The sequence below is a fragment of the Grampus griseus genome, assembly GCF_964374135.1.
Source record: "Grampus griseus genome assembly, chromosome: 6".
NCBI classification, from domain to species: Eukaryota; Metazoa; Chordata; class Mammalia; order Artiodactyla; family Delphinidae; genus Grampus; species Grampus griseus.
Window position 1 is genome coordinate 19,284,957 of NC_139000.1, and position 17,448 is coordinate 19,302,404.

At 47.4% G+C, this 17,448-nt stretch overlaps 1 protein-coding gene across 1 annotated transcript; it reads right to left on the bottom strand.

Annotated features, from left to right (window-relative positions):
* Positions 1-9,055: 9,055 nt before the first annotated feature.
* On the bottom strand, positions 9,056-15,702 carry ATP6V1G1 (ATPase H+ transporting V1 subunit G1). The gene is made up of 3 exons (XM_082656954.1): positions 15,524-15,702; positions 11,871-11,971; positions 9,056-9,936 (listed from the first exon to the last, which is right to left on the bottom strand). The coding sequence occupies exons 1-3, from the start codon at positions 15,603-15,605 to the stop codon at positions 9,763-9,765; spliced, it is 357 nt and encodes a 118-aa protein (XP_082513080.1). The 5' UTR covers positions 15,606-15,702; the 3' UTR covers positions 9,056-9,762.
* Between the last annotated feature and the right edge of the window lie 1,746 nt (positions 15,703-17,448).

Genomic DNA, 17,448 nt, shown 5'->3' on the forward strand with positions numbered 1-17,448 from the left:
ACAGAATCCTTGGATCCATTTTCCAGACCAGGAACCCAGGGACATCATAGCTAGGAACCTGCTGCCCGGAGAAGCTGTACTGGAATCTCAGAAAGGTCCTTGAGCCCACCCTCCCTCCTCCAGGCAGGAGGGACCACCCACAAGCTGGGGCTGCACAGACATCCTTCCAGACTGCATGGAGGTTCATTAGCTGCAAAATCCCACAACTAGACATTGTCTTTGGGAAGAAGAAATCCCAGCACCCCAGTTGGCCCAATTAGCCTCCACAAAGTCCCAACCAGGAGAATTCATTCACCTGAAGGACATTTAGCATAATGGATAAAAGCAACCTGCACAGTCCTGCCACTTCCCACGTGTACGACCTGGAGCAAGTGACTTGTATCTGCCTCAGTTTCTACACATGTAAATGGGAATAATGTAACGAGGCTGTTGTGAGGTTTAAAGAATTCATACCTGAATCACTCGAGAGCAGCACGGGGCAAAAAGGAATATAGCAATCATTATTTTTACTCCACAGACACTCCCTAAGAACCTTCTAGTGCCAGGCCCTGTGCTTTCTAAACTATAAAACCAGAAATAAAATCTTAAGTCCCTGTTCAGCCCTCCCTGCTGGGTACCACCACCTGGTGGGAAAGAGAAACTCAGAGAAAGAGAAATAACAAACAGACAATAACCAAAGAAGGCAGTCAGAGGGAGCCGGCAGCGCCTTGGAATGAGGGAAGAGTGTTTCAGGAGGCTTCTTGGAGCAGGGAAAGAGGCTCCTGGCTTGGCAAAGGTAGAGCAAGAGAAGGGGCTACCAAGTAGGGAGAGGTACAAACCAGAGGCCAGGATGGGCCCAATCAGGGCAGCCTCTGCACTCACCCTGCAGCTCCTCATCCAACCTGGAGGCTGCAGAGGGCACGAGGGCTGTTGGCAAGACTGGCCAAGGGCAGGTGCTGACCCATCACCCATCAGTGTGTCCTGACCTGCCACCCCACTCAGCCCTGCACTAGCCCTAGGGGACAAGGGAGGGAGGGAGAGGCACCAGGGGTGGAGTCAGAGCCAGGGAGTGAGCACAGCCCTGAGGTTCCTGTAACTAACGGGTCATCCACTCCCCAGCTTCCTTAACTCCCACTGCTGATTCCACTTAACCAGACCTTCCAGTTATCCATCTTTTTGAGCTGAGTGGCAAGCCTCTGCAAAGGAAGATATCCTAAAAGTCCCGCTGAGCAAAGGTCTCCATTTCTGCAGACACTGAGTGCCCAGCTTCCCCAGGAGGCCCTGTGCCTCACTGAGGGGTGTGCATGTGTGCCTTCGTGTGTGTTGGGGGAGAAGGGGACTCCTACAGTTTTCACAAGTCAGGTTTCATTTTGTTAAACTGGAAAGTCCCAACAAGGGACCACAGAGGGTCTGTCACAGTAGTTTTGCGGTGGAAAAGCCTTGAGAGACAATGGCTCCAAGCTCTCCACTTTCCACATGAGAAAATTAAGACCCAGAAACGAAAGTGAACTCTCCAAGGTCAAGGAGCCAGGTGGGGGATGGAGCCACAACGGAACCGAGCTCATTCGGGCAAGGGATGCTCCGCCGCATCTGGCCTTGGCCTTGGGCAGCTGAGTCTAGCTTCAGGTTCTGCCCTCAAGTCTCCTCCCGGGTCTGCTGCCTCTGGGCCTCCTTCACCCTGAAATCACTCCCACTGTCCCAAGCCCACCGGCTCCCAGGAGCCGCCCGAGAGCAGCTCCCACGCACGACAGAGGGAAATGGGGCCCAAAGGCGCAGGAAGAACGCGGACGCGGCCCGCGGCGCCCACCCCAGACCAAGACACGGGAGCCCAGCGGCAGCACGGGACCCGCGCGGCTCAAATCAGGGCTCGCGGCCGCCCGCGCCCGGGCCCGCGCGCAAACACAGGGGGCGCGCCCCGGGCCCGTGCACACTCACCCGTCCGCGCCGCCGTCGCCGCCCTCACCGCCGCCTGGGGGGCCCGGGGACGCCGAAGGTCGGGCGGCGCCGCCGCCCCACAACGCCGCAGCCTCGGGGCACCTCTGCCCACGCTCCGCTCGCCGCCCGCGCCGCGCGCCGCCCTCCCGGGTCCCGCCCCCGGGCCGGGGCGGCCCCGCGCGGTCACCCCACCGGGAGGAGCCGCCCGCCGGGCTCGTCTCGGGGCCCAGAGGGAAGCCGGCTCCCAGACCCGCTTCGGAACCGAGCTGGGAGCTGCCTTTCATAAGCCGGGCTCCCTCCCGGGACGCCGGGAGGCGCCTCGGCGCTCGCCGACCAAGCGCGTCGCTTCTGGGGCGTGGGGGCGGGGGGGGGGGGGTGGTCTCCGCGCCCCGGACGGAAAGAGTTCCAACCCCCCTCGGAGCCTCGGTCTCCCCGTCTTGAGAGCAGCGGCTTGCCTCTGAGGTCCAGCCCATGTCTGACAGTCACGGGACCCGGTGGATGAAGAAATATTTGGACCAGAAATTTCTTAGGGACTTGTTTTTTAATGAAAAGTTATATGTGCACTGTGTTAACAGCATCGGTTTGGGGATCAGGCTCCCTGAGCTCTAAGCCAGGTGTCTCCGATTTTTTAGGTCATCTTCGCTATAGTGTTTAACCTCTCTGTGCCTTAGTTTTCTGTAAACAACAGATGATACTGTTTCATGGGATTGTGTAAAGCTCTAATCAGGTAATTGGTGTGAAGTGTACACAACTGCAGGACACATGATGGCCGCTCACTAGACGTTGGCTGCCACCCCCAGCACCATCACTCGAGACTTCAGGGGTGTCTACAGTGACAACTAACCCCTTCCCTGAGAAAAGCACTAACCTTGCGTACATTTCCATAGAAAGGTATAGACAGATGTGTACACTGTGCATTTCCACAAAAGGGAGCCTGTTCTATTCTGTTGGACACCCTGCTTTTTCATTCAGCAAAGTTCCTTGGCATTCACCTCATGCCAGAACACTCCTCTCTGTCTGGTTTCTTTTTAAGGGGTGCGCACACACCTCCATGTGTTGTAATAGGAAGGCTTTCTTTCCTTTGCCTCTCTCCACTCGTGGACATGTAAGGGGAATTCCCACTCTTGCTCACAGGCCTTGCTGGGATGGTCATAGCCACAGTGCCGGGTACATGCCACAGGCTGCCTATCTACAAGTGGACTTGCCGAGTCAGAATATGGGTGCAATTTTAATTTAGGCAGATATAGCTGTCTTCATGCTCTGCCAGAGGCAGAGGTGGAGTGCTTGGGGACACGAGCAGAGCAGTGATTGAGGAATAAGCAGCTGATGCTGCCCAGGCAGGATCCTCATTCATCAGACAAGTGAGCATCCAGGAAGCAGGCTACTAAAAATTAGTTTATTCATTTATTCATCAAAAGATCGACACCGAGTGCCTGCCGAGTGCCAGCCATTGTTCTGGGTACCACTGAGCAAGACACACAAGATCTCTATTTAGTTTGCCTAATTTCCCAAAACACAATCTGGGGGCATGGGAGCAAGATTCATGGGCTGTTGGAGGTCTCCTACCTGCTGACTGGATGTTGAAAGGGATCCTGGGACAGGTGTGTGAACTGGTCACCATCTAAATTCTGCCTCCCTGGCTTCCCTGGTGGCGCAGTGGTTGAGAGTCTGCCTGCTAGTGCAGGGGACACGGGTTCAAGCCCTGGTCTGGGAGGATCCCACATGCCGCGGAGCAACTAGGCCCGTGAGCCACAGCTGCTGAGCCTGCGTGTCTGGAGCCTGTGCTCCGCAACGAGAGAGGCCGTGAAAGTGAGAGGCCCGTGCACCGCAATGAGGAGTGGCCCCCGCTTGCCGCAACTGGAGAGGGCCCTGGCACAGAAACGAAGACCCAACACAGCAAAAATAAATAAAATAGGTTTAAATTTTTTTTAAATAATAAATAAATAAATAAATCCTGCCTCCCCAGCAAGGCCTACCTCCTACATGAAGCCAGATGTCATACTCCTGCCCTTTCAGCTGAGCTACCTTCACTCTGCATTCTCACTGCCTGTCTCTCTAGCTTGAATGTTGAACATCAGCTTCCTTTGCTAAGGAGGCAAAAGATGTGGACCTTTGGAACTGGCTGACCAGGCTCCACCACTCACTGGTATGTGAACTTGCACAGGCCAGTTCCCCTCTCTGAGTTTCAATTCCCTCATTTATAAAAGGATATCTGCTAAACTGAGATTTTAAGAATTAAATGAGATGATGAAGTGCTTAGCAGAAAGTGCTGAGTAAAAGTGAACTGCAGGCTTCTCGTTGTGGTGGGTTCTCTTGTTGCGGAGCATGGGCTCTAGGCGCACGGGCTTCAGTAGTTGTGGCACGAGGGCTCAGTAGTTGTGGCTCGCAAGAAGCCCGCGCACCGCAGTGAAGGGTAGCCCCCGCTCGCCACAACTAGAGAAAGCCCTTGTGCAGCAACGAAGACCCAATGCAGCCATATATAAATTTTAAAAAAAGAAAAAAGTGAACTGCATTTCTGGGCAATTCTTTTGCATCTCCGAAAATACAGTAAATGGCAAGGCCTAGCACTATGGCGTGAGGGAATGGGGGCTCCATGGAGAATGGAGAAAGATGAATGAAATCTGACAAAAGGTGAGTAATACCTAGTAAAGTCCACTGGAAAGCAGTCTTCAGTGACGTTATCTTGATGGATTCACAAGGCTCTCTGTGGTAGGCCCTAGCCCCTCCCCACCCCCCAGCCTATCCTGTACTCATCTTTACCCGCTGTCCCCCAACCTCTGAAAACCCTAAGCTCCAAGAGCACAGACCATCTCTCGTTCCTCCTACACCTGTGCTCTCTCTCACTTCCAGTTCTCAGTGGTTGCCATCCTTCTCCCTCTGGAAGGTAACCCTCAAACCTCATCCTCACCTCGTTGCCCAGATAACTGACACATTCTCAGGTCTCAGCTGAAAGGGCCCTTCTTCTAGGAGCCCTCTCCTGTCCTGAGCCCAAGCCAGTCCCCCATCCTTATAGTTACTCTTCCTTAACCTATGGCCACACCTAGCACTCGCTATGGTCAATGTTCAGTGTCCCCTTTCCCAAGAGGAGAATAAACCTTTGGGGCACAGGGCTGTTTCTGCCCATGCTCAGAGCTGGCCCCCAGCTATTGTTACACACATCTGAGTTAGTGAATGAATGGCTATGAATGAAATTATCAGGGCCTCAACTACAGACAAATCCAAATAACCACAAACCCCAGCCAAAGCCACCCTTACTCAGCATTTAGCCCCTTCGTCCTGTCATGTTTGCAAGGGTTACAGGCCCATGTCTGAGGGTTAGCTGCCAACTAGCTGGCAACCTTGGTGAAGCAAGAGGGAAAGAACTTCTTCCTGGCCTGGAAGAATCTTCAAGTGTGGCAGCAGACAGGACAGGAGAGAGCCTCAGAACCATGGGATGAGTAAGTGAAAAGGCAAAGATCAAAAATTAGATCTTGTTTTTTGGAACCTGTCTGCCAGTTGTAGAGTCATTGACTTTCTCTTTTAGAAACACACTGCTTGAAACACTGCCATAGAACACACTGAACTAAATCATACAGCAACCCAGGCTGGAAAGTCAGGCAGACCTGGGTTCAAATCTAGGCTTGGCCACTAATTAGAGCTATCTTAAAGGGTATTTCCAAAAGCACGCCCCACAGTACATTCCATTGCTCCTGGCTCCATTACATTGATTCGAAATCCTGGGAGTCACATCACACGGTGAGTACTCCCCTGTAAGATATGCACGCGAGAGCTTGGGCCTAGACACACCACTGTCCTTGGCAGGGATGTGCAGGGAGTTAGACAAGTCACATGCTATTTGTCAGGAAACTGGGTCAAAACCAGAAGAAATACTTTGGTTTTTTAAAATTTTTATTTATTTTTGGCTGCACTGTGCAGCTTGCGGAATCTTAGCTCCCCAACCTGGGATCAATCCCGGGGCCCCTACAGTGGAAGCTCGGAGTCCTAACCACTAGACCGCCAGGGAAGTCCCTGGTGAAAGTTTTTAGCGGTCAAAAAGAAGATCAAACAAGCCACAATATTCCCTAAAACCAAAGCCTAATCCAGGGCAAGGCCTTAACTCTGTATAATTGTGAAGGCTGAGAGAGGTGAGGAAGCTGCAGAGAAAAGTCTGAAGCTAGTGGAGATTGGTTCGTGAGGTTTAAGGAAGGAAGCCATCTCCATGATTCAGTAATTGTTGATGTAGAAGCTGCAGCAAGTTACTCAGAAGATCCAGCTAAGATAATGAACGAAGGTGGCTACACTAAACAACAGGTTTTCAATGTAGACAAAACAGCCTTATGTTGGAAGAAGATGCCATCTAGGACTTTCATAGCTAGAGAGGAGTCAGTGCCTGGCTTCAAAGGACAGTCTCTTTTATTCGGGGCTAATGCAGCTGGTGACTTGAAGTTGAAGCCAATGTTCACTGACCACTCTGAAAATCCTAGGGCCCTGAAGAACTGTGCTACATCTACTCTGCCTGTGCTCTAGAAATAGAACAAAGCCTAGATGACAGCACAGTTGTTTACAACATGGTTTACCGAACATTTGAAACCCACTGTTGAGACCCACTACTTGGGGAAAAAAGATGCCTTTCAAAATATTCTTGCTCGTGAACAATGCACGTGGTCACTAGCTGGCGTGGAGAAAGCTACTGTTTGCAATTAAAACAGAGATTTTTTACTCACCAAATAACCACAGGACCTGCCTCATCTCTTAGCCTCCCTTGCAGTTAGGTTGGCTCACGTGATGCACGAGGGTCAATGAGCTGAGAACAAATGTCATTCATTTCAGGACGTAAGCACAGACGAGCTGGTGCACGTTTGCCAACTTTTTCTTCCCTTGCCTCTGGAATCATGGGAACCATGTGCTAAAATGGTAGAACCACAAAGTGGAGGTGATCTGAATCACTGCCTCACCACATGGAGAACAGCTGCCTTGGTCACCCAACATGTATCAAACATTGTAAGGAATCTTTGTTGTATTAAGCCACTGAGACTTCAGAGTATATCCTATACCAACAAATAAGAGCTATTATTAGACATATAATCAAGGATGATTAGGGTGAGAAAAGGAGAACCAAATTTTGGAAAATTAGGACACAATTTTTGAGTACCTAGAATGTTCCAGGGATCGTGTGGTATTTCAATAATTTTGTTGTTGCTTTAACAGTAGTTGTCAACTGGGTGGTTTTGATCCCCAGGGGACATTTGACCACGTCTGGGGACATTTTTGGTTGTCACAACTGACAGGGTACTACTGGCATCCAGTGGGTAGAAGTCAAGGACACTGCTGACCGTGGTCTGGATACACTTAGCAGTACCAGGAGTAAAGTCCTAACAAAACCAGGTATAGTTTGGGACATATTAGGATCGAGATGCTTACCAGATAACTGAATGAAAATATCAAATAAACAATCTGACAATTCTAGAGTTCAGGACAGTTGGAGATACAAATTTGGGTCTTCAATATAGATGGTATCAAAGCCATGAAATGTAGATGGTCTCAAATGGGGACGTAGAGACACACAAGAACAAAACCACAGGAAAAGATGCAGAGGAACCAGCAAGAGACTGGAGAGGCAAGGCAGCACACGGCTGCAGAAGGGAGGCTAAGAAAGTGGCTCAAAAAGGAATAGCCAACCCTGTCCAATGATACTGAAGGTCAAGCAGAGGATTGGACCCCAACTAGGTCATCATTGCTGACCCTGACGAGCAAGCAGTTTCAATGGCATGGCAAGCCTGACTGGAGTGTCTGAACAGTAAAAAATGGAGAAGCTCGTATAGAAGATTCTTATGAGGAATTCTGCGAGAGGGAACAGCAACTAGAGACGGAAGTGGCCTGAGATCCACCCATCCTCAGTCACATAAAAGATATAATTTTTTAAAAGGCCCTCTAACTCCCCCATAGTTTCGGCACAATGTTCTTTCAGTTGTTTCTACGTACCAGAAATTACCTTGCAGCGGAAGACTTTCAGCTTCTAGTGGGTCAGAGGGCATTTTTTTTTTAATATAAATTTATTTTTGGCTGCGTTGGGTCCTCGTTGCTGCGCGGGCTTTCTCTAGTTGTGGCGAGTGGGGGCTACTCTACTTTGCGGTGCGTGGGCTTCTCGTTGTGGTGGCTTCGCTTGCTGCACAGCATGGGCTCCAGGAGCGTGGGCTTCAGTAGTTGTAGCAGGCAGGCTCTAGAGCGCAGGCTCAGTAGCTCCGTGGCACATGGGATCTTCCCAGAGCAGGGCTCGAACCTGTCCCCTGCATTGGCAAGCGGATTCTTAACCACTGTGCCACCAGGGAAGTCCAGAGGGCATTTAATTCTTAAGTGCTAGAGTGAAGTTACTATAGGTACTGCACTCAGCATTTAGCCTACCAGGAAGGAAACGCGCTTGATAACCTGTCCAAGGCTGCCCCAGGACAGGGTGCTCTAGAGAAAAGGCAAACTTCAGATCTACTAGTTGCTTGCTGTTTTGTGTGTGTGTGTGTGGTTTTTTTTTTTTAATTTTTTGGCTGCGATGAGTCTTCATTAGGGCGAGCAGGCTCCAGAGCACACAGGCTCAGTAGCTGCGGAGCAATGGCTGAGTTGCTCCGCGGCATGTGGGATCTTAGTTCCCTGACCAGGGATCGAACCCTTGTCCCTTGCATTGGAAGGTGGATTCTTTTTTTTTTTTTGCGGTATGCGGGCCTCTCACTGTTGTGGCTTCTCCCGTTGCGGAGCACAGGCTCTGGACGCGCAGGCCCAGAGGCCATGGCTCACAGGCCCCGCGGCTCTGCAGCATGTGGGATCCTCCCGGACCAGGGCATGAACCCGTGTCCCCTGCATTAGCAGGCGGACTCTCAACCACTGCGCCACCAAGGAAGCCCTGGAAAGTGGATTCTTAACCACTGGACCACCAGGGAAGTCCCCTGCTTGCTGTTTTTCAAAACAGTTGTTGGGTGAAATCACCCAAGGAAGTGATTTCCTTCCTGCTAAGATATGCACCATGAATATTTTCTAAGTATGTATGTGAATGTGTGTGATATATGTGCTAATTTAATTTCCTTAGTGAAATTCTGCAGAACATCTGGGTCAAAGTGCATTTTGCATTATCAAAGAGGATGAAGCAGAGGGGAAAAATATGCATGACAGAGTCTTGACTTTTAAATGATTATTCGTACAGTATCAGTACACCAAGTAGTGACATGCAACAAGTTCTTGAATTCTATCATCTAGTAATTTTAAATAAGAGAAACCAAAAGCAGCCCAATACTAGTCCCCACTGTTCTAACTCTTAGCCGGAAAGGACTATTTTAAGGCTGGCTGTTCACATAGGTTACAAGTAACTATTTACTACTTTTTCATAGATAAAGCCCCTGACCTTCAAGAAAGAGTTAGGGAAAAAAAAAATTTAATCCCCTTCTTTCTTAAGAAAATTGTTTTTTTTTAAACTATATCTAAGGTCATAGGAAGGAACCTTCATGATCTAACTTTTGAACAAGTAGAGTTGCAACATAAAGCTATGACATAAAATTAAAAGAAAAAACAAAACTATATCTAAGAAAGAAAAAGTCAGTGTTCATAATATGCCACTCGAGCGAAAAGGCACAGGAAAACAGACAACATATACCCATTAAGTTTCTAAGAAATGTGAGGTAAAAAGATAAAATCTTTGGATAGGCCATAAGTTTGTACAAAGAAGCTATGATTGCTATTCTGCAAAAAGTGAAGGGACCTATTATATAATATACAGAAATAATTTAATGCCTTTTCACAAGAATATAACCCAAGCCTTGTTGAAGCCTCATATTCTATGAAGGCATCTAAAATGCCAATCCACAGCACAGCGCTTTTGCTCTTCCCCTATCCGTTTATGCGGTAATTCTCATGGATTTCTGGCCGGATGTCACAGACAAAGGCCAAGAGGTTATCCAGGACTTCATCCCTGTTCTGCCGGAAGTAGGTCTGAAGGATGGTCATCTTCTCCTGGGTGTCCTTCTCCACTTCAGTGCTGCAACTTCCGTGGGATCCCAGAGCCTGGAGTCGGGGAGCAATGACAGAGGGAACGTCAGGACGATGCTCTGGCTGGGCAGGAACAACATTTAATAAGCAACGTTCTGACTTTTGAAGAAACCCAGTCTCATAATGAATATAAGTAATCAGCAGCATGACTGAAGAGCGTGAGAGAAGTCAGGGTTCCACAGTCACATCCCTCTACAGCCTCACGTGCAGCCTTAACCAGAGACTGGAATGAACCTAAAGACCTAACAACTGAGGCCTGGTGGTTAGTAATATGTCTCCTTGTGTGGTTTTAAAGGGGGTAGATACATGGTGTTTTTTTTTTTTTTAAAAAAAAAGCTCTTAAAAAATAACAAATACAAGGGCAATATAATTTAGAAGGAATATACAGTTTCACCATTACTGGTTAATGTTTTAGCCCTTAAGTTCAACAGTGGTTTCACCAGTATTAAGAATACGTGACATCTGTTCTTTCAAGTAGAAATATTCTACAAGAATACACAAGAAACTGTTAACAGTGGTTATCTCTAAAGAGGACTGTGGGTCTGGGTGAGAGGGAAACTATCCCTTCATTGTTGCCCTGTTTTATTGCTTGAAATTTTTAGTGCATGGATGTCTCACCTCTTCAGTTTCCATTTACAACTTAACACACACACTGATGGACAGATTTTCTTTTACTGTCCACTGTCTTCTCATTGTTAACTGTTATGCCTACTTTATTAGAATGTGATCTATCAGGTTCTTAAGGTATCACTTTTTTGTGCCTGAATCTTTTCATCACCTAAACTGCTGTCGCCTCATTATGAAGGTTTACAACTATATCTCTTCACATTTGTGTAACACATCAGTTTACACAGCATTCTCTCATATGACCTGTTACCTATTCCTCTATAACCTATGAGGAGGCTATCACTCCTCTTTCTACAGTTGAGGAAAACAGGGCTCAAAGAGGTCCAAGTGGGGCTTCCCTGGTGGCGCAGTGGTTGAGAGTCCGCCTGCCGATGCAGGGGACATAGGTTCGTGCCCCCGTCCGGGAAGATCCCACATGCCGCGGAGCGGCTGGGCCCGTGAGCCATGGCCGCTGAGCCTGCGCATCCGGAGCCTGTGCTCCGCAACGGGAGAGGCCACAACAGTGAGAGGCCTGCATACCACAAAAAAAAACCAAAAAACCTTAGCCTTTACCTGGGCTTCCAAGCATATAGGTCAATAAATTCCATTTTGCTTAAACCAGTTTGAACTGTTTTCTGCTGCCTGTATCCAAGAGTCCTGATAGAGGTTCTTTTCTCTACGAAGCCTCCTCCATCCTTTCCCTTTTCCAGAATTTTCCCTACTTTCTCTGTACTTTCTGTATCTGTTTTTGTACTATTATTATATGCATCTTACACATTGTGGTCTAGCCTATACTACTGATAAGTGACTATACTAAAGGGGGCTCCATGTGATTTATGTTTATGACCATTACAGCCCTCTTCAGTTGTTGGTTTGCATGACTTACATTTTATTACTAAGTGTCCCTGAACACCAGACACTTTATTACTAAGTGTCCCTGACCACCAGGCTGTATGCTAAACTCCATGAGGGCCATGTCTATTTCTGTTCACAGCTGATCCTCTAGCATCTGGCACACATTAACTGTTCAAAAGATATTTAATAATATCTATATTCAATATATATTAAATAACTTATCTCTATAAATTATCTATATTTAATATCTAATTATATCTACTAATAATTCAATAATTTAACTGAATAAATGAAGACTAGGATTCAAATGTTAGTTAAAAATTAATCACCTTAAGAGATTCAGCCTAAGCATCCAGTAACCAAATTTTCAAATTTCTACCAGAATCAGAATCTCTGAGCTACGCTGGATACTTTGAGAGCCTAAGGGGAAGAGGAGGAGAAGGAAGCCTCAGGAAACTAAGGCAGTAATGAAAATAAACTGAGCCCACCGCAGCTTCCTTGGCCTTGAATTCCTTCTCCCTCTGCAGGCGGTACTGTTCAATTTCAGCCTGGGCTTCTTCTTTGGCCTGCTTCAGCCTCCGGTTCTTTCCTGTTTTCAAAGGAAGTGGTTAAGAGATAAGCAGAAGAGGAAGCAGAGACTGAGATGGTAAATTCTAATAAACAAGCACAAAAGTTTAAAGATACAGTCTCAAGAGACATGCATGGGGAAGAGGGAGAGAGAGAATTCAGAGCTAACTAATAGTACAAGCTCCTGCCTCCTGTACTTAACTAGACTGTACTTCATAAGGAGTGACTAGATAAAAAGGACCGCCTTCTATACCTACAGTAGACCGTAAAAATGATGCAAAAAATTTTGGAATGTGTCAGAATATTCTCTCAATCTCAACTACTAAGAACCAACATAAAACGGGTGACATTAGCCATCTGGGGAATTCTCTCTCTTCCTGAGAAGTAAACACCTAAGTATGCTGCTGATTACAACTGGAGCTCGGCTTAGAAGCTTAGCAGGGAGGCTAACACACTCCCAAGGGACATCAACCTAAACTGTAACTAATGAAACAGATGATGTAATATTGAAAACTAAAACCCATGCCTGTGCACAAGGAAATAAGTAAAAGTGGTTCTGGGAAGGAATTCTGAATGGGGAGCACTGGACATAAGACTGCACAAGCATCTAAGAAGTGAGGAGACACAGGGGCTCTGGTTTTTAGAAGAGCATACTTTAACATAAAGCTGGAAAAATTCTCTAGGTTCTATCAGAGGCTTTATGAAAACAGACCACAAGATCAACCAACAAGTTTCCCTGTTCACCAAACTTCTAAGACACCCAAATGGGATGGTGGGGGAGGGGGGCAGGTCCTAGACGATCAATTGAGGATTTATTTAATTCAGAGTAAAAGACATCCTGCATCTAAAAGCAAGCTGTTATAATTCATTGTATAGCAACTGCTGAAATCCCAGTCAGCCCATGTAGGTGAATGAAAGTGAATTTAACCTTCCACCTCCTGATTAACAACAGGATTTTGAACTGGTGATGACCCCATGACATCAATCCTCCATGAGGCTAGTCTAAAACAATCAATAGGTGTCTAAGCCCCACAAGGACTATTTCTCCAAGTATATATTTCCTCCAGTACTATTTAGTGCCTACTATTTAAGGTCTGCTGGAGCCAACTTCTATCCCAATGCCCCACATGCTGTCTTCCTCATCTGCTATATATTCAAAGCCATATTCCGAAGTCAAGGTTCTTTTCCAAACCAACAAATTTTAACATAGCCTGACATTATGCAGTAGCTCCACATAATTTCACAATACCACTGTCCTGATCACTCCCAACAACTATGGCTCCCTGAATTAATTACTTAGTAAACCATTCTCCGCCTGTCAGCAAACATCTTCAAAGTTCAATTTTCATTGGCTTCTCTGAAAACCTAAAAATATCTGAGGAGGAAATCATTTCTTTTAAATCTTGTTTTTTTGTGGGCCTTACAATGTGGAGGCCAGCGTTCTGTTTCACTCCCAATGACAAACCACATACAAAATTTTTAAAAAGTTTATGGTCCAAGCAATGATTTCATGAAAAACTGGGGTTGGACCATTTTACCACATCATGCGCTGCCTCTTCCCAATTCCTAACTGGGTGTGTCAACCACAATTACAGATCAAGAAAGAGAGTAACTTCTTCATATTATATGTCTTCTCAATACTTCTGTTCCTAACCACTGCAAATTCTGAGATGTGTATTAGCCATAAACTCACTCCTTTAAAACAAGTTCTTTCAGTCACTATGTAATAGCTACCTGAGATATCCAAGTCCCTGCACCAGGCCTGATGGGATAAAGGAAGATGTATAATATGACCCCTACCTCCAAGGCACTCAGAATCACTCTTACCATGTGCCCAATACCTGTTCTTGCACTTCCCCCAAATATTCTCACATGCTTCCCAACAGATACAACTTCCGCTGCTGATGAGCCATCACAGGACAAACTCTGAGAAGTCATTCTGGAAATACTGCATCAAGGTCATGATCAGAAATACTCCATGAGGAACACAGAACTTCCCAGTCACCAGAGCAAGAATAGAAGACTTGTTCCCATCTCCAGCTCCCTCAAAGAAAGCTTTTCCAATGAAATACAGAGTACCACACAACCCCTAATTGAAAAAGTAAAAGAGCCATGCTTGAAATCTACTTGGGTATGGGATAAGAGTATAAATCCTATTCTGGGGGAAAGAACACCAAGAAATTACTAAGATTAATAGTTTTTGGTATTTTACCCCAGCTATGTTGTTTCCCAGGGTATGGTCATACCATTTTTCTCTGAGCCTCATTTTTCCCATCTGTCAAATAGGAATAGAAACATCTATCTCACCAGATAGGAAACTGAGGATATAAAAGTTAAATCAGACATAGTCCCTATTCTCCAGGAGCTTAGTCTAGTGACTGAGCCATATAAAGAAACAGCTTACTGCACAGTGATGACGGGAATAGGTACTTGGGGAGGACTCCTAGCCTAGTCTGAGGGGAAAAGATGAAGTCAGGGAAGGCTTCCTGGAAGAACTACTGCCTAAATTTTGATATCTGAAGAAGCCTAAGTGTTAGAGGATGAAGAGTAACCTAGGAAAAGGCTCTTCCAATCAGAAACCAGCTGTGCAAAGGCTTGCAGGGGAAATCAACCAAGGCGCTTTTGAGGAATCACTGTGTCTGGAGCGAGTACCTAAAAGGGAGATTAGAGAAGAAAGCCACAGCCTGATGCAAAAGCACCTCCTACACGCTCTTAAGGAATTTAGGCTTTATTCTGCAAGCACTAAACGTTTGTTGACTATAGGGGCGGTGGGGAAGTCATATTCGCAATTGAGAGGTATGACTGACTGCAGTGAGGAGAACCAAACGGAAGAGAGGAGGAAGCCTTCCACTCACCAATCTAGATTCGATCTACCTGTTAAGTTCTTGAGCAACCTCACACTTCTCAACTCTAGCCCTCCTCTCACCTGCAATTAATCTACCCCAAATTTACTTCCTTCACTGGGACTTTGAATACCGCAATAACGGCCACAGATGTCCCAGTTACTGTGTTTGGCACGTATTAACAGCAGTGAAAAAACAAATGTAAGGAATTAACGAATTAGGCTACTACGGGAGCCTCAGAGAACTTGATGCCCTGGACTGAGATGCTGGCTGCAGGGATGGAGAGAAAGTGAACAAATAAACCTTGGCAACTGACTAAACATGGCGAACGAGGGAGGGTCTGAGACGTGGCAAAAAGGTCTGTTTCCAGACTGAGCAAAAGTGTAGATGGTGGCTCCCTACAGTGAGACGGAGGACCCCAAAGGAGTAAGTGCGAAGGGGGAGAACAACGCGTTCCGTTTGGATAATCCACTTTTCACACCCCCGAGACCCTAAGAAGGACGTCCACTTTGTCTCCACGCCCTATCTACTAGCCTACATCGCAGCTCTCAGGCGACCTACAAGACTTCCAAAGCCTCGGATCCAGAGCTGCGAGTGCGATTGTAACCAATCCCCCACCCCGCCCCGGCCCCGTCAGCAGTTTTTCGGGCCTCACCCACCTACCACCTCCCGCGGCCTGCCCGCAACTCTTGGACTCGCGCCACGCCTGGCCGTCCCAACCCCAAACTCACGCTTGCGGGCCTCGGACACCTTCTCGGCGGCCCGCTTCTCGGCCTGGAGCAGCTGCTGGATTCCCTGCGACTGACTAGCCATAGCTGCGGCGGCGTTTCCGACACGCCACAGACAGGCCTAAATTGGCTCTATCGCCCCCTCGGGTCAGCTGACCCAGCTGTCCAAGATCTGCGCCTGCGCCCGCCGCCCCGCGCACCGTCACGTGACCTCCGCAACGCCGCCTCAGCTGACTTCACTTGGCGTCTTGTGACTCGGAGGGGAAGAGGCGGGGCGAGGCGGGGCGAGGCGGGGCGAGGCGGGGCGAGGCGGGGCGAGGCGGGGCGAGGCGGGGCGAGGCGGGGCGAGGCGGGGCGGGACGCAGGCGGGAGACCAGAGCGCTTTGACTGCGCCTGCGCACGATCTGCTGTTGCTGTCTTCCTTGCTCACACGCAGCTCAAGGCCCTTTCAAGGTCTGTCTTTTCTCTGGTTCCATCTTTGTGGCCGCTCTGCGACGTCGTTACTGCAGTAATCCCTCCCTTTACAGTAAGCTCACACCGAGATCCAGAGAGAAGGGGCCAAGTCAAATCACTTTACCCTATTTTGCCCACTGCTGTACTCCCGCCCCTTTTTGGAGTTTTCTTTGGCACTCGGAATATATTTGGGGACAGGCTAAAATTCTTGTCAGGCTCTTGGGTTGGAATCTGAATTGGGAATAGGGAGACTTGGGGTGAAGTCTGCCACTAATCTGTGTGATTTGAGGAAGGGTGTTTTCCCTTTCTTAACCGAAGCTCAGGAAAGGATTAGTGTTTTCCATAAATATTTGATGAATGCCTGCTGCGACCCTAGACCGCTCTTGGTACTGAGGATACAGCAGAGAGCGAGACCAACAAGGTCCCTGGTGGAGCACGCAGTTTATGGGCAAAACCAGATTAAACTAAAGGGAAAATTACAAACTGTGGTAAAGTAATGAAGGAAAAACGCAGGTTGCTCTACGAAGGAATAAGGAAGAGGGGGTGTAGGTGACTGTGAAAACTCTCCCAAAGAAGTGGTATTTAAAATGATATCAGAATAATGAGAAGTTAGCCAGGAAAGGATAGTGGGAGACAGTGGGGGTGGAGCGTGATTAGGGAAAAAGGACATGCATATGTGGATTTGGGGGGAGCGACATGGCACAGAGAAGTCTCCCACCACAAATAGGGAGGTAGGAAGCCAGTGGTTGAGTTTACAATATGACAAGCAGTGTCCTAAACGCTTGACAACTCCTTATGGTAACTTAGAAGTAGTGTTATTAACCCCATTTTGTAGCTGACGCTTGACAACTCCTTATGGTAACTTAGAAGTAGTGTTATTAACCCCATTTTGTAGCTGACCAAACTGCATCTCACAGAGGTTAAGTAACTTGCCCGAAGTCAAATCCCTGTTAACTGTGAGATAAGGTGTATGAATCTAGCCAGGGCTGCAGAGTGGAATATCTGACCCATTGTGCTCTTCTCTGAGAATATTGTGGGCTGTGGAAAGGACCAGGTGATCTAGAATTCACCAAGCACGACGAGCATCGAATGATGCCAGAACTCTTAGATAGAAGTATCTCTGTACTTCAGAAGGAGCTGGATTCCTGCCTCAGGACATTTTCATTTGATGAGGTTAGGAGTGGGGTTGAAAGGAGGCTAAAATCAGAAACTCCTTTCCCGATTCAAGAACTGTTACTTGACTGATCTCTGGAACTTTTAATTCCAGTCGATGATTTCCTGGGAAAATTTGTCATTTTTGGCATTTCAAGAAAACATAATTCATTCAGTCAGTCAACGGAGGACAGTACACACTTCTAAGGGTGTGATGAGGATCAAAAGAGCTGGGTATCACCTCCTAGAGAAATGGAAATAAAAACAAAAACAAGAATAAACAAATGGGACCTAATGAAACTTAAAAGCTTTTGCATAGCAAA

Coding starts and splice junctions, on each gene's coding strand:
- ATP6V1G1 (XM_082656954.1), bottom strand. CDS start 15,605: ATGGCTAGTCAGTCGCAGGGAATCCAGCAGCTGCTCCAGGCCGAGAAG. Junction 11,972..15,523: donor GGTGTCCGAGGCCCGCAAGC/GTGAGTTTGGGG, acceptor CTTTGAAAACAG/GAAAGAACCGGAGGCTGAAG. Junction 9,937..11,870: donor TCAAGGCCAAGGAAGCTGCG/GTGGGCTCAGTT, acceptor CCCCGACTCCAG/GCTCTGGGATCCCACGGAAG.